The following is an 18,101-nucleotide window of genomic DNA, read 5'->3' as shown; positions in this document are numbered from 1 at the left end:
TTTTTATAGGTAATAACAAAAGAAATGACATTTTCTACTAAATGTTAAATAAACAATATTCACATTCGATCTTGACAACATCTTCATTAATCAAGTGATTCGTGTTACATTCAAATTTTGGAAGAAATTATATTAAGTTCTCATAAGAATAAATAGTTTTCCGACATTTGGAGTGAGCAATATGCGTCAATAGATTATTGGATACACATGTGAATTACGTTAATGCAATGGTTTTGAACGAATTTTTCGAATAATAATAATAATAATAATAATAATAATAATAATAATAATAATAATAATAATAATAATAATAATAATAATAATATAATAGGAGTAGTTGTAGTAGTTGTAGTAGTAGTAGTACAGTGAGCTTTTTAGAATTGTTTCTAAGCTTTCAGTATATGTCTTAAGTTGCATTTCGTAATATATGAGAATCTAATAAGTAGCTACTTTGTTGAACTGGAATACAAAAGGGTGTTCGTGACTTTTTCCTTCTAAAGTACTTACTGCTTTGATTAGACAAAAGAGTTTACTGAAATAATTATCTTTCTATAGCTTATCAATTGAAGCGTAATATTTCAAATTTATAAATAAGAAACCGAAAAACATAAAATTAAAAACAATTATTCGTATGTAGAATTTACTGAAATATTTTTTTAAATTATTCCACGCATTCTTTCTTGCTGATTCAGAGATATAGAATAAATATATAAATGGGTATCTAATGAGGGAGTGCTGGCCTGCCCTTCTTTAAATTTACCTTGCAGTGAATGACATACACCGATGTAATATTCTCTCGTGGGTGTCCATATCATTGGTTCCAAGGATTTTTGATGAGTACTTACTATATCCTCCTCAGACCCGAGAACAAACCAATTGTTATATTTGGGTTTCATTTGAAGACTACCGTTGCAATACATGCATATGAAGTGATTTTGTTTAATTTTGGTCAATCGTAGTCATCACTGACCAACAGTAAATTGCCATGGTCTTAGTGCCAAAGATATAGAAGCTTATTACTTCAATGCAACTGTTTTATTTGTCTTACTTTTCCTTTTTAAAAAATCTCAATGATATTTCAGCTCTTATCCTTGCATCTTATCGGTTTATTATAAATAGTTTTACTATTGATTTGTTACATTATTACTACAACAAATTCGTTTTAGTTCTTAAAATTTTGTATAGTAGGTATTCTTTTATCAAGGTACCAAAAGCCAGGGAGTATCACAATTATTCGGAGTCAAAATAAAAATAGAACACCTCCACTGGCTTGGTCCATTGTTGAAACTACTAACAAAGGGTGGGGGTATCCCTGGAAGGGTAATCATCGAGAGATGTCATCCCCACGACAGGCTTAGGTCAATACTGTCTGCTCAGCCCATTACGAGAATTCAGCTCAGTACAGACACGTACGCAAAAGTCGGATTTGAGGAGCTCCGAGGCATGTCTTGGTGCAAAACTTCCGCAATATACAGAATTTTGCCAAAAGTTATACTAATTTCACAAAAGTCTTAATTTTTGGGAAGATCCGGGCCCCCAAGACCCCTCCTCCGCTTACGTTCCTCGCTCAGTCCATTCACAAGAGAACTAAACCAATTACCTCTATAGTTTGCCCTTACTAAACAGTCATTTAATTCCACTTGAGTGTTTTTCTAGAAAACAAGAAGTTATCTTTGAGACCTCTGGTCGCTCTAGCGACCACATAAATCTTCGAGAATGTAGTTTTATCGAGAAAGCGTTTTAATCGCTAATTATTACGTGCTTTGTACAATCTGGCATTAAAAATGAAAATTACTGCATGAAAACAAATAAACTTTATCAACATACATATGTAACAAATAAATAAATACCATGTACTGCTCCAACACGTGTATTTCTAGAAGACGCTGCCATTGTGGTACGAGCCTGCTGTCTAGTATTCACGTTTGAAACTACGTGTAACTTGATTCTATAGAGGAAGGTTTTCTTAGCGACCAAGCGTTCCAGATTAATACAAAAATTGTTTCTAAGGTGGCAACTGTCGGGAAACACATGGCTGCTTGAGCGACCACAAATCACGGTCGGGTCTGAGGATATATACTAGTATTAGCTAAATACTTATTATTCGGAAAATATTTCAATCCACTGCCCCCCTTTGCATACATATTTCAATGAAATTGTATTGATGAAAATCCGTAAGACATTTTATTTTTCGAGATAACTTGTGTATCATTCTGTTCGTTTAGGATGTGCCCTTTAGTCAAAATGACATGATAAAATTCATCTTGAGATAGATACTATACATTTCAAACAGTTGAGAGTCACTTTTCTGTGACGCGATCACAAACAATGTGGAAAAAGTAATTCCAATATAGAAAAAGTAATAACAGGTGATGCACCTCTTCGCTTCCCCTTAAAAGCAGAATTTTTGAACTCTCCAGAACCTTATCCGCTTATCGTTCTATTTGACCAAACTTGGACTTAAGTAGTTGGGGATATCACCAATCAGCAACCCGGAAAACTATGAATCTCTGTCACTTTTGACATTATATTTTCCATCTCTTCTTACCCTCCTCCAATCTCGATGCACAGAGAATTTGACTTAAACAGTATCGGATAGTCTCTGTTACCTTGCAAACTGTAGATTCGACACTAATATCGACCCCTTTTGATTATTTTTACATATCACCCCTTTTCATTCCCACCTCTAGGGGCGCCTTCTCCCCACAATATTTTTTTTTCAGATAGTAAGTCATATGTGCACCAAGTTCAGTTGAAAAACTCTAGACATTACAGAGTTATCCTGAAACATACACACATCAACACGTATATATATACGAATATAAGCTCTACAAAATAGGGTAGCACCAAGGAATGAAATATAATTCTACACTAAGTGATTATTTTACATAATTTAACTCAACAAACATTTGAAAATACACAGAATTGTTGCATATAAAAAATTGAGAACTCTTATAAAATAAATACAATAAAACTCCTTGTTACAAAATACAAATATCCAGCCCTTTTCGCTGGTATAATGCACCAAAAGCTTGCGCGCGCACTTTTGATATAGGGTTATTCCGAGTTCGATTCCCGATAGGAGAGCCTTTAAATTTGAACTCTTTACAGTGCACCGAACTCTATCTTGAAATGTAGGCCCACCTTTCACATAACTTCAATGCTATATATATAAAACATTCAACTCTAACCAACCAATGAACATACAAATGTTGCATGAAATACAAATTTTAAAAAAGAAATGTAAAGATGTACAATGTAATTTGTTTCAGATTTCTGTTTTTTATATTCAGGGATAAAAAAACATTCCAAGCTGAAGCATATTTTAAAAATAAACAGGAGTAATAAAGTAAATAAATAATTATTTTACTTATGTACTTTCCTCTCCTTTTTCTGAAGTTCCAAAATGGATCAATTATCCCCCTTGCTCCCATATGGATATTATTGTGTACTCCTTTTTCTAGTTTAACCTACATGTATCATAGTCGAAAATGTTAAATAAATGTAAGAATGTCAAAAGTTGATAATTTATTGATATTTGAAAGAGATATATGCATATTTTTCACCTTTCTAGCCGTACACGCGATCAAAAATTATATCTTGTGCCCGTCCAGAAGCTACTTTCGATTTCACATGCTGAATCATCCAACACTACTAAGCTGTCCCAGTTTCTCCGGGAGACAAAACACAAAATGTTTGCGTTGCGGTCGCTTCTTGAGGTATTTTCACCACGATCTTTACAGAGTTGCAATCAACTCGAAATATCTTACGTACTTATTAATAAAGTATATTGAAATATTTGTATGCAAAAATAGAATGCGCCTACATATGCAGGGCAAGGGGGGCGATTGAAGCCTGTTTTAGGGACTCTAATTTATTTTACTTGAAACAAAATGAAAGGAAAATACATGAGGACATGGGAGAAAATATCTATCTATTTCTATATTGCTCATATTTAGTTAAAATCTGCATTACTTTTGGCTGTCTCTACCCAAGTGTATGAAAATGAACTGGGCAAAGTCTTTTGAAGCGTTATATTCCATGAATATTTGTATGTTAACAAGGAGTTTTACTCCACTTATTCCATTAGAGCTCTCAAATTTTTGGATGTGATAATTCCATATTCAAGATATTGAGTTAAACTTTGTAAAATAGCTATTTTTTGCAACGTGTGTAGTATTTTATTTGATTACACTAGTCTTGGTTTTTGCCGGTACTCTATTTCTTAGACTTATACGTCCTTTAAAATAGAGTAGAAGTAAAAATAGTTCTTCCTTGGAATCGATCAAATGGACGCCCTGAAAAATAGGAACATATAATTATCGATATGCACGATATTCAGAATAGAGTTTGTTTTAAAATTCTCTTTGTTTTCCAGTTGTTTGAAAGATGGGGATTATGATTCGTATATAGCTTAAGGCTTGACTTTTAGGTAACTAATATGTTCATAAATTATTGTTGCAGCAAGTCCATAAACATAGTCGAATATTCAGTATAGTCTAATGAAGCTGATGGTTTAATTTCCTCCTGGTCGAACATGTGCTTTTTTGTCATTCTTTCACTACTGATTCCCCTATCGAGATTTCTTTCTTTATCATTCTCATTAAAGCATATACAGGTAAATGTAGGTTGTAAATTTGAAATAAACATAAAACAAAATACATATGAGAAAATAACAATTATTATTATATATCTGTCACCTAAAAGTCAAGTCATGTTATTTCTTATTAACTTGAAACATCAAAAATTGCTAGGGATAAATATTTAACATCTGAAATGTTGGGCCAAACTTGAAACTCATGTAAGAAATTGTAAGCAGATGATAAATTCCCCCGCGTACTCTGATTTTCTTCATCATTATGTTATTGTTTTAAAAAATAGTAATTGAATCAATAGTGAAAAGGAAGTTAGTCATAATTAAAGAAAATTGATAGAAAAGTTCCTAAATAATGGAATGTTTTAACACGATAAAACATATCGATTAGCCCAGTGACATCTGGACATCGATTAGTGCATTCAGTAGAGCTCAGAAGGCTCTATCGATTAGTATATAATATTTGACCAAAACTCTATAGCAAAATTAGAATAAAAGATTGAGCATTTACAAAATCTAACTAGTAATTAATGCTGGATTACCAATAAAACCAAAAGAATGAGAAAACGATAAACAAACTAATTTAACAATCTTAATTTCAACAACTACAACTATTTACCGTGGAATTCGCAAGTATCAAGAATATACTATACAATGAGTATTGGACTCATGTTAGAAATTAAATTTAATGTCCCACAATTATGCCCTTTAGGCTAAGGGAGACGATGATTAAGGCAAGTGAATGATGATGGAATAATCGATAGAATGAGAACGTAAGAGGAAACGGGAGTACCCCCGAGAAAACCCAAGGGAACGATGTTGTCCACCACAAATTTACTTTGCCATGGATCGAACCAGAGACCCCATACACCAGAGGTAAGTGTTCTACTAGAGCCAAAGCATCTCCCCGGACTCATGTTAGAAATGAAATATTTAATATCTCGTGATTATGCACACCTTTGGGTAAAGCAGTAATGGGTGAACTTTTTCAGGAGAGGACCAAAGAGAAAACCTTTAGATGGGTTATCGTTAGGTGGGTAAACCAATATAATTCATTAAAACAGCAATGATACATTAAAAAAAAATCTTGTAATACTAAACTCTATTAATGATTGGAGTTTCTCATAATCATGCCTGTACACGCGATCAAAAATATATAAAATCATTTCTGCCTGTTGTTCTGTATGGTTGTGAAACATGGTCGCTTACTCTGAGGGAAGAACATAGACTGAAAGTATTTGAGAACAGGATCCTGAGGCGAATATTCGGACCCAAGAGGAACGAGAATGGGGAATGGCGGAAGCTTCATAACGAGGAACTACATAGATTATAGGGTTTACCCAACATTGTTAGGGTCGTCAAGTCTAGGAGGCTTAGGTGGGCAGGTCATGTAGCTAGAATGGAAGAAGGTAGAAACGCTTTCAAAGTCTTGACTGGTAGACCCATAGGAAAACGACCATTAGGAAGACCTAGGTGCAGATGGGAGGACAATATTAAGATGGATCTCGCAGAGATACGAATACAAAGTAGAAACTGGATGCAATTAGCTAAGGATAGAAGTCAGTGGAGAGCTTTTGTGAACGCGGCACTGAACCTCCGGGTTCCATAGGCCATAGAGTTAGTTAGTTAGTTTCTCATAATCGGTTCCAACTGGGATACACTGATCCTTAGAAATGAAGTTAAATGTTCATATCCCAGTCAATTTTTTACATTTTCGGAGTAACCTATTCTTAGTTTCATTCGTCAGATTAGAGATCATGTCGTGGGTTCGACAGAACCTTTCAGCCCATCATTGGTGTAAAGGATACGTATCATTATTGAAGGTGAACCGTTATGAGAAAATTTGGTGCAATGAGAATGTGGAAGAAAACAGAAGTACTCCTAGAAACTCTACGGACGGGGTTTTATTGATACTTAGTCTGGGATCAAACTAGAAACCCCTTGTATCAGAAGTGAGAGCTCTGCCTCTGAGCTACCATTTCCGTCATCGGCTAATCTTTAAAGATATGAAAGAGGCAAAGAAAACACTAATGTGTGATTATCATTGATATCAATGAAGTTCCACTCATTACCTGAATATTCGCTTTTCCAATAGCAAACCAATTCTGCGTTTAAAAATACACAGGAAAATTATATGGAGTATTTCTAAAGGCAAACTGTGAGTATGGCGCCCGATTATAAAAGTGAAAGTGTGCATATTATTATTAGTATTATGGTATTATTAATGTTATTATGATTAACAATCGAGTAGGAATCCAGTTGTCGTTGGCACTATATTAGTTTGGAATTTCCTCTGAAACACCTATTGGACGTTTTAAGCCTATATTTTATTACTTGTAACACTTTTAAGTCCTTAATCTCTGTGATGATATGCCTTTAGGCGACCTCACAAGAATTTGTCATGAACATACTTCAAATATATGATGCAATATATTTATATTAGCTCTAAAACGTGAACAAGAGGAATGTTTCGTATGTCGAGAGAAATATGAAACACGTGCAGGGAGTAGGTAGTAGGTTACTTTGTATCTGATGAAACATACAAGTCGTCTAACCTAGTGTCGGAGCTACTTACTACAACATACTCTGCTCTCAGACTGTAGAACTGGAACCTAAGTATTTATAGTGTAATTAGCATATGAATAGTGCGATACAAGAATTTCTTGCATTAAATAAAACTTTCTCCGCTTTGCATTGCTATGTCTATATATTCAATTAAAATTTTACATAAGAGTAAATATTCAGTATTGATGGTCTGTACTATTACTTAGGAAAATATTTCATTTCTTGAATGAGTAACTTTCTATGTATTGTTTTCAATAATTATAATTTTCATTATTCTTTGGCACATTGCCTATATATGTTAATAGTTTCATCCATGAAATTATGTAGAAACAGCGTTTGTCTAGCAATCACCTTCAAAATTCATATTCCAATTCGTTTGTGGCATAAATTTGCGTGCAGTTGCCCTTCTAGATTAAAAATAATAGTTCGGTACTGAAAGAAATTTTTATTTAAAATAATAATAATAATAATGTGATGTATTGTTTTATTCTCAATTTGGCTTAAAAATAAATTGTCCATCATAAATAAAAGCATAGTTCTCCAGGTAAATAAATGGGTAAATAAAATATGTCAGGGCTACTAAATATCCGGTTGATCCAAGATGGAAACGGTTAAATTTTTCAGCTATTTTCGTTGACTTCTGCTACCAACGGGAAATTGCCTGAACATGTTCACTTTATTTATAGTATCTTTCATCTACTTGAAGAAAGAAAGGGGGGAAAATATGAAAGTGAAAGAAATAACTACACTTGCAAACTTTGGGAACACTTTAATAACCATCTATGTATGAAGACATTATTTTCTTAACATAGGTTTTTGTTTGTTTCTCTTAATTTATCTCTATTACTTTACTTTTTCTCTATGATAGAGTGCCATTTCTCTCTAACACCACAGTTCGAACGTTTTTATTATAAAACTACCATATTCCATATTAAACTTTGTATTATGGATTTACATGCTATCTATACTAACTCTGTTTGTTATCTATACTTTCTTCGATGTTGATAATTAAATACAGTCCAACTTTTTTGCTTCCGGCAGTTCCTTACCTTAGGCACTCATTTTGAATCGAACAGTAATGAATGATCGTGCCGCCAAATATGTGGATATGATTCTACTCAACTGAAGCGCCAGTTGGGTAACTTTAGCTGTTTTCTAAAATAATTCGTTGAAGGGAATTTCATGTCTTTCTTCGTTACCAAGACTATAAGAGGCGGGATCTTCTATTCAAATTTAGATCCAAAGCTCTAGTAATATTTTTATCGGAATTTCGCGCATGCCACTTGGTCACAAAGAGTAACTTCGAAAGAAGTGATATCCAACTTTTCCTCAATGTGTGTATACACAGGGTGTTTCAAAACAACACCGACATCTTTTAGGAGGTGAATCCTGACACCAAGATAGGATAAAAGGTATAGACCAACCTGGATGCACAAATGCTTCCTTTCAGAGTTATAGGCTGCCGAAAACACGAAGAAATGAACTTTAAAGATCCATAGCTCCAACACAATGGGAAATACCGTAGTCAGATTAAGACTTCACTTAGGAACTAGTATATGCCGTATCCAAAGATACAAGTTCCAGAATCCTGCGGTACTTCCGCAACAATTTTTATAGAGGTAGTTGGTGAGTACTTCAAATTATATGCCCGTAGCCAAATTACCTCTATAAAAATTATTGCGAAAGTCCCGCAAGATTCTGAAACTTGGATATTTGGATAAGGCACATACTAGTCCCTAAGTGAAGTCTTGACCGACTATGGTAGGTCCAATAGTATTGGATCTATGGACCTTTAAAGTTCTTCTTTTTTTTCATGTTTTCGGTAGCCTATAGCTCCGAAAGGAAGCGCCAGGTGCACCCAGTTTAGTCTATACTTTTTATCTTATCTTGGTGTCAGGAATCAACTCCCAAACGATAATTGTATTAAATATTTAAATAAAAGAGCTGTGCATGTGATGTACTGACGTCATACTATAAATTAAAGTTGATTCAAAGCTGTAGTAACTAAGATAATATTATATTTACTCATTTATTTATTTATTTTAAACATTTATGCCTCTGAATGCTCTCTCTCTCTCTCTCTCTCTCTCTCTCTATATATATATATATATATATATATATATATATATATATATATATATAATTCGACTCAGAGCTGTGTTTGCCTGATCACTGTTCCTAGTACTGAAATAAACCCTTATTATTTTTTTTATTATTTTAGTTTCTGTTTATACAGTTAGAGCATAAACATATCAAAATAGTTTTTCTTACTCGACTGTAGTGAAGATCACTGAGTAGCTTAATATTTCGCAAGTACATGTACGTATACTGTTTCTATGTTATCACGTAGGACCTACAAGGTTCCGTAAAATGTGGTGAGTGAGTTCTCGATAAAGTTTTTATAATCTCATAAATAAAACTGAGAGTACTGGATCTCGTAAATTTCAAACACAGAATGTTAAAAAAATTAAATTGTTTAGTCTGAAATCAAATAGTATTTAAATATTTTGTGGCAGATGAAAGCACTCAATGAAAAGATTTCAAAAAATATGTATAGTTTAATATGATGATTTTAGTATTATGTGCTTTAATATTATGGTTTTAGTATTATTTGCTTTAATATGATGGTGTACTACTGGGTATGAAATTATGACAGTTCAAGTGGTGGCGGCGGTCGGAAAGCCAGATAGGAATGTGAAAAAAGAAAATCTTCGTACTGGAATATTTTGACAAAAGGAGAGTTCACACATTAGAACATCCATAATTAATAAATTATGTAAGATTGTAAGAATACCGCTAATTACTAGTTCAGCCTTTAATTAGAACATATGAAATAGATTACATGTTACCTATATTACATGTGAATTACTGGAATTAATATGCAAACTCTTAACAATATAGCGTCACTTTATTCACCTCTAGTAACTTGCTAGTGGAGGATTTTTTTATTCTAAAAATATTAAGTGAGGTGGTAATTTTTATTATATATTCCCCTCCAGGATTTCGCATCATTTATTACATAAACATTTCATACAATATTATTACAGAATGTGGATTGTTTTACATACTCTCGTTTTCTGAAAGTAGTTAATCTAAAAGATCGATATGGCTTCCTTTATTCAGATCTTACTTAGTAGAATCAATGATACTTATCCTTTGCACCTACTTGTTTAGTTTTACCTGTACAAGCTCAATATCACGTACAATTTAAAAAGTAAAATATATTAAATTCCATTGTAATTTTATATTTACAAAATATTACACTAAGAAAATAAATCTACTCAAAACTTGAATATAAAATAAATTTTATACAGAAGATAGCTGACCTAGAATATAACAAATTGAGTAATCACATGCCATTGACAAAGCTTATTTTGATTGTGTAGGCTATTTTTCACAACTAGTACGATATACACAACACGCCCGCTATGTTGCAAATTTAACAAGAAGAAGAACAAAGCAATGGATTAAAAAAATAAACAAAAAAATTGAAAGTGTTCGCAGAGAAAGAATGCATTAATGGTAGCTCCACCCGTTTGGTTGGGTGTCAACATTTAAAAACTTTTCCCTCCCTGAGGTTCAAATATGTGGTTAACATTTATCTAAAAAGAAAAAGTAAAGAAAAGAAAAATAACTTGCCGCACCCGTTCATTCTTTCAGCATTTTTTATTCTTTCTTTCTTACGTTCATTCGCAGTCTTCTTCATCCTGAACTAATACATTCCTTTAATATCTTTTTGTCTTGCAGATATAGACAATGATCCTAACAGGGCTCCACCCTGCGATCCATCAGTTTGCGTTCTTCCGGATTGTTTCTGTTCAGAAGATGGTACCGTGATCCCAGGAGATCTCCCAGCCAAAGAAGTTCCTCAGATGATCACCCTCACTTTCGACGATGCCATCAATAACAACAATATTGAACTGTACAAAGAGATTTTCAATGGCAAAAGGAAGAATCCCAACGGCTGTGACATCAAGGCAACCTTCTTTGTTTCCCATAAATATAGCAACTACTCGGCAGTTCAGGAGACTCATCGTAAAGGCCACGAAATCGCTGTTCACTCAATCACGTAAGTTGTTTAGAAACTATAAATTGTTCAAAAATGGGATGAAGTTCAGAAACAGGAAGATATTTGGAAACGAGAAGTTGATTTAAAAAATGGGAAATTCGTTTGATGTGGCCTAGTCCTTTTCATTCACATATGTTCTCCAGATTCCAGATAAAGGTTTTCTGCTAATACGTAAAAGTACTCGATATTGGTCACAAACTTTAAACCTCCATAATTCAGACACACCAAAACTATGTGAATAATGTCTGTTCGTAGAGGTTATACGTGAAGGATAACACTGTTTTTACTTTTCGTGAGAATTTACTTATGAATCTTATGACGTAATCGTTTTGTTTTAGTTCATATGGGCGAACCTAGACATTAGATATACTTTTAACAACATAAATCTATGTGATAATTATAAAATCGTAAAAAAATACTTAATGTTACTCTTTAAACTCGATTTAGACCCCATTAGGAACAAAATTTCTGTACATTCATGGACATAGAGTATTAAACTTACATATTCAAGATTCAAGCCTGAGTTGAATTTCATATTGAACTCTAGTTCTCATTTGATATAATCTTGCTAATGGTTAACGTTCTTGCTTCGAAAGTTCTTAGTTTCAAAATCTGGAGAGTAAGTTTGCCCATGTAGGTTTTAACTAGCTAAGAGGGGTAATTAATTACTTATTTGTTCAACATTTAAATCAATACGTTTTCTGTGCACTATGTCTTTTGCAAGTACGGAATAAACATTACAGTATAAATTTTCAACTGAATAGATATAAAGTATGTTGTGTAGTTGAAAATGTCATTATAACTTTATTTGTATTTCCTAGCAATTAGCGGTTACCTATTGTAGAATTACAGCTGCTTTCTCAGTTGGCATATTTTGGTATGATGTTATCTGAACATAATAACTTACAGCTATCTTATGAAATACAAAAACAATTTTGTTTCAGACGAAAATAATGCAACCATATTTTCGATCTTTTGACTGTGTTTCTGAGGTTTCCACGTAATTTGTTTCCATACTATTTCGAGTAACTCTGTTTCCCGTCTATTAATTTTCACAACTATATTCATAATAATAGAACAGTTATTATAATAACTGTTACTTTGATTGTTGCTCAAAATAGATTACAACTTTATAAATACAGTCAATGTACTTCATAGAATAACTGTAATTTACAGTATATCATCATACCGAAATATGCAAACCCAGAAAACAGACGTAATCCTGCAATAGATAGGAGTTAGTTCCTAGAAAATAAAGTTGTAATGATATTGCTAACTCTTCGGCACATTTCATATCACTTTATTCAACTGAAGATTTATATTCTAACGTAACATTTAACACGGGTAGTCTAACTTCATCCTACCATAGCAAAGAGTGAAAAATTACGCTTGTAGTAATGAGCACAAGTATGTAACTGCTCAACGATCCAGTTTAGAACACGAAATTATGTCATTATTATTTATCCATTATGCAAGAAATAATAATAATTATATAACCAGCGAGAACATTTAGCTACTTGCGAATGCGCAGCGTTGTAATAGTAGCAGTAATTATGTTTATTAAAGGGGCGAAAAAATTCAAATTTAACAACAACATTCACATTTGAACGATATTTAACAAATAGCTGTTATTTTATAAATTTAGGTATCCTTCCTCCAGTGAAAGTTTCTTAAAACTCTGACCTTGATATTTGTCACATCCATGATGTTGTTTATAACTTTCTTTTCGTTTCTCCTTCATTAATAATCAGTTTTTTTTCGATCTTATAGTTTCACTTTCCTTAACATACGAAATCTTTTAATTCAACATGCATAATCTTCTGAGGAAGAAGTTGTAACTGTATTGCCTAATTATACTACATAAGATGCTGCAACACTACATCATGATTATTTATTCTTCCACTAAACAAAAAAAAAAAAAAAAAAAGATATGAATCTTGCTTCTTCAACTGGGATGTTGTTAGACCTGAAATTCTTCAATAAGATTAAATCAAATGAAGAACTAATGTTGGTGTGTGCATTTGATTTTTTCTACTTATTTTATATTTAAGTATTGCTTTGGAAAGTAAAGTTGAAACTAGGTAATAAATCTGTATTAAATTTAATTTAAACTATTTTTCAAATATGTTGTAAAAATTATTAATGTGTAACAGTTTCGCCAACTACGTACTTTGGCTTCATCAGACACTTGGATAGTTGGCGAAACTGTTAACACGTTAATATTTTTTTTTTTTTTACAGTAAACGTATTGTTTTGCTCAGCGATTAGTTTAAATCAAATTTAAGTCTATTAAAAACAAAGCATTGATAATGGAAAATATCTATCTGTATTCAGTATTTCTCTTACTACCAGACTTGTACATCCTTCAAAATATATTTTAGTCCGCGTTCAAAAAAAATATTACTTTTTGTTGTTTGTTTCGGATATTATTTCTCTTTTGTCTTTTTCACACAACTGATTTTCTTTATTCATCTATATAACTATATTTCAAATGATTCGCTTTTCTCTTTACAGTTTCTGTATTAGAATTTTATACTACGTGTGCATTTTTTGCTTCTTTTTCTTAGCCCTTTGCTTAAGATCCATGATAATGTGCTTTACTTTACTTTCTAAATGTACCTTCTAAATGTAAAAATATGTATCTTTATTTTTGTTAATTGTTTCAGTCAATTCTTGGTGTCGAAACCATATAAGATATGTACCTTCAACCTAATATCATAGTCGAACCACTAAGCTTTCTCTAAAAATAAAATTTTGTCTCCCGCATGAAAGGCGTGATACTAGCTTTTAATCAAGAGTCTCCTCAAGCATTACTATAATTTCGTATTTTCACTGAATATTCAAAAAAAAAAAAAAAAAAAAAGTTGTGCAAGTATGTTGTCTAATTAATAAATATTGCAAGAAATAGGAATGAGTGGTTGTATATACGGCAAAAGAATGATAAAACTGGAAGAAGCAGAAACAATATATAAATATAGAAAACTAGTGTACAGAACATTTCTCAAATAAATAATTTTGAAACGTAAAAATTAGCTTTCAGTTTACGCTTTCAACTTTGCTAAATAGCCAACATACATACAGAATAGAATATGTAAACTAGTTACAACTCAAAATAAAAGTAAGTAGGTACTGTACATGTTTAATTTAATAATCTTTAAATGTTGTGTGTGTTAATTATAATTACGAAATAATTATAAACGTTTCTAAGTACTTGTACAATATTTAAAACATGTAATTTTTCTTCTTTTTCCTTATATAGCCACAATGACGACGAACAGTTCTGGAGTAATGCCACCGTGGACGACTGGGCAAAGGAGATGGCCGGCATGAGAATTATCATCGAAAAGTTTGCCAACATCACCGATAATAGCGTAGTCGGAGTTCGAGCTCCATACCTTCGAGTAGGAGGAAACAACCAGTTCACCATGATGGAAGAACAAGCCTTCCTCTACGACTCCACTATTACCGCTCCTTTATCCAATCCACCACTTTGGCCATACACCATGTACTTCAGAATGCCACACAGGTGCCACGGTAATCTTCAAAACTGCCCAACCAGGAGCCATGCTGTTTGGGAAATGGTTATGAACGAATTGGACAGAAGAGAAGATCCAAATTTTGATGAATACTTGCCAGGATGCGCTATGGTTGACTCTTGCTCGAACATTCTCACAGGAGACCAATTCTATAATTTCCTCAACCACAATTTTGACAGGCATTATGAGCAAAATCGAGCACCATTAGGACTGTATTTCCATGCTGCTTGGTTGAAGAACAACCCAGAATTTTTGGACGCCTTCTTATACTGGGTAGATGAAGTTTTATCTAATCACAATGACGTATATTTTGTCACAATGACACAAGTCATCCAATGGATCCAAAATCCACGAACCATTTCAGAAGCTAAGGGATTCGAACCATGGAGGGAGAAGTGTACTGTTGAAGGAGCCCAAGCATGCTGGGTGCCTCATTCTTGCAAACTTACCAGCAAAGAACTTCCAGGAGAAACAATTAATCTTCAAACATGTGTACGATGCCCCAATAACTATCCATGGCTTAATGACCCCACAGGAGATGGATTCTTCTAAAAACAATGCAAATTGTAAAATACCTTATCATCAATGAATTCATCTATCATCAAACTCATCATCAACATTCCTATACTTATGGTCCCTCTTCTTCTTTCAAGAATAAAGAATTAGTCCATTTTCTTTCTTGTTTTTCTATCTTAATTACCCAGTTCCATAAGTTATCATCATGACTTTCAGACGTCTTTCAGAGATTAGAATTTAGATCTGTTATTTTTCTTCAGTCTATTAAGTTACTTCATTCCTCCCCGCAATAAACCTTTCTTAAAATTGGTTACAATTTGTGAATGTATAGAAAGAGAAAAACAGCTCAAACGTCAGGAAAGAAACTTAAATGGTTGCTAGATATAGAAACGCGTTAAGTTCGAATAAGCAATTGACTTTTCTATATGAATATTTCATTTGACATAAATAATCTTTTAGATGTAAAGTTTTTAAAACTCTTATTTCTCATTCCCGTTTTCTGTATATTCTTGAGACTTGGTTCTTGAAGTTTTACTGTAGTTACTCGTAAGTAATCCTCTTTTACTTCATCAAAATTCGATTCTTGGATTTGAACTTTGCTTGTAAAACAATTGCAGATACTTGCAGTTACAATTAAGAATGACGGTCACTGTCTTTCAATGTAGGAAGTTCCTTACATTAAGTGAAACGTTCTACTTTCAAACTATTACCCTATTGATGTTTTCCCCTACATGTAAATGTGTTTCTAACAATCTTAACATTTGTGAGTCTCATACCTGGCACTGAGCAAAAGGTGTAAGTATACAAAATACATAAAAAATCTTGTACTTGCTTAAGTTAAAATCCATGTCAGTCCAAACTCTGTGTATACTTACGTAGCCGTAAACATTCTATAACAAAACAGAAAATCACATTCCTTGATTTCTATATATTTTTCTTTGGAACACCAACTTTCTTATTTCTTCCTTTCTAACTTCCTTGAAATATTTGTGATGTGTAGTATTTTTTATTTGTACAAAAAAAAAGTTTGCACATCAATAATGATTTGACTTTCGTTTTGTATGTAAACGAAAAGTTGATGAAATGCTTAAAAAACGTGTATATTTTGTGTGAATTTTATTAGTTGTGTTATGTTTTGTATACAGAAGTTCATTTAAGTCGAATTTCGTGTACTAAATAGAACATTCAATGAAAAAGAACATTTTTGTGTTCTTTTTTCCCTTTTATACAAATAAGAAGCATTCAACGAATATTCCTCTATATTTTTTTAAAAAAACAATGACAAATTTTATCTTACCTTTTTTAAAAGAAAAGTATATATCTAATTCTCTTGTCAATAAGATTATTTTTATTATTTTTTTTTCAAAGTAACAGTTCCGAGTTGTATGCCTGAAATGTGGATGAGTGTGTTTAGTTTCCTAATGAATGCGTAAATGTTATGCGTTAGGTTATATTTTTATGAATTACATGTTTTTTTTTACATATGGATGTGACTTATTATTTTTTTTTGCAATAATGTTGCATATATAATAAATAATATATGTAAATGAGACTGTTACTTTGAAAGCATGTGGCATAATAAGCCTTGTACAAGGGGTTATTTAACTGTGATGTCAAAGGAAGATTGAAATAAGCAGAATTTATCTGAATATTTGAGAAAATGTATCTAACTGTACACATGGAAGATTTATTATTGTATAAAATGACATATATATATAAATAAATATGAACAATTTGAAATGAATGGAACTTGTGTTAGACAAAACTATTTTAAAAATAAAAGAATAATTACAATATTTGTTTTATTCTCATTTCTTTTTATTTCTTTAGATCATTCATTTTGAACTGAATGCTGTATAAATGTGCAGTTAGGTACTCTCCTTTCCAGTAAACTACACGAAGAAGGAAAGGAACTGGATGTAACTATACTTTGATAAAAGACAGTTGTGACAGTCAAACATGAACATTGATAGCATAGTCGATGATTTTGCGGGATACGGACAAAATCTCGCGGCCGAAACATCGCCGCCCAAAACCTCGCGGGACAAAATCTCGCCGGGTCAAAACCTCGCGTTACCAAAACCTTGCCGCCAAAACCTCGTGGGCCAAAATCTCGCCTGCAGCTTAGTAAAAATTCAGTGTAGTATAACAATATCTGCTGCTTTTCTTATAAGTAAAAAGACAAAAAGGAAGGAAGAGCTTGGTGTGGTGAGAGTAGGGGCGCTGAATTCTACTTCGGCCCGGGCGCCGAAATCTCTAGCTACGGCTTTGTATATATATATATATATATATCCCACTCCTTCTCCCTTTTGTTGTGCCGACAAAGTGAAATTATAAAAGACATCCTAGGCTCGAACCTCATCTATGTTGAAAATTTGATTGAGATCGGTAGGATGGCTCAAGAGGTATAATGTAACAAACATAGTCATTTAATTTATATATATATATATATATATATATATATATATATATATATATATATATATATATATATATATATATATATATATATATATATATTTCCAAAGCATGCATTAGAATTTTTCTTGTCATTATTTTAATGTAATTATGTGTTATTACTAAATATATACATATAGTAATATATAGAATATTCTACATTGAAGAAATCGTCGTGAAGAGGTTTTATCCTGACGACATTTCTTCCCAGGCGATACTACGTCTCGCTTAATTTAGACCAGGCGAGATTCTGGGTCACGAGATCATTACAACGAGTTTTTGGTCAGGCGAGATTTTGGGTATGGCGATATTTTGGGGCACGAGGTTTTGGAAGACGAGGTTTTGGCCCGCGAGGTTTTGGGTG

At 32.7% G+C, this 18,101-nt stretch overlaps 1 protein-coding gene across 1 annotated transcript in view; it reads left to right on the top strand.

Annotated features, from left to right (window-relative positions):
• serp (chitin deacetylase-like protein serp) overlaps positions 1-17,076 on the top strand; it is a 77,093-nt gene extending 60,017 nt beyond the window's left edge. Inside the window, exons 5-6 of the mRNA XM_081769107.1 lie at positions 10,907-11,228; positions 14,488-17,076. Of these exons, the coding sequence (XP_081625233.1) occupies positions 10,907-11,228; positions 14,488-15,316 (1,151 nt within the window). The 3' untranslated portion in view covers positions 15,317-17,076. The remainder of the gene's footprint in view (positions 1-10,906; positions 11,229-14,487) is intronic.
• The last annotated feature ends 1,025 nt before the right edge of the window (positions 17,077-18,101 follow it).

This window comes from Thermobia domestica, chromosome 8 (assembly GCF_964235325.1).
Source record: "Thermobia domestica chromosome 8, izTheDome1.hap1.1, whole genome shotgun sequence".
NCBI lineage: Eukaryota > Metazoa > Arthropoda > Insecta > Zygentoma > Lepismatidae > Thermobia > Thermobia domestica.
This window is presented reverse-complemented; position numbering and strand designations above follow the sequence as displayed.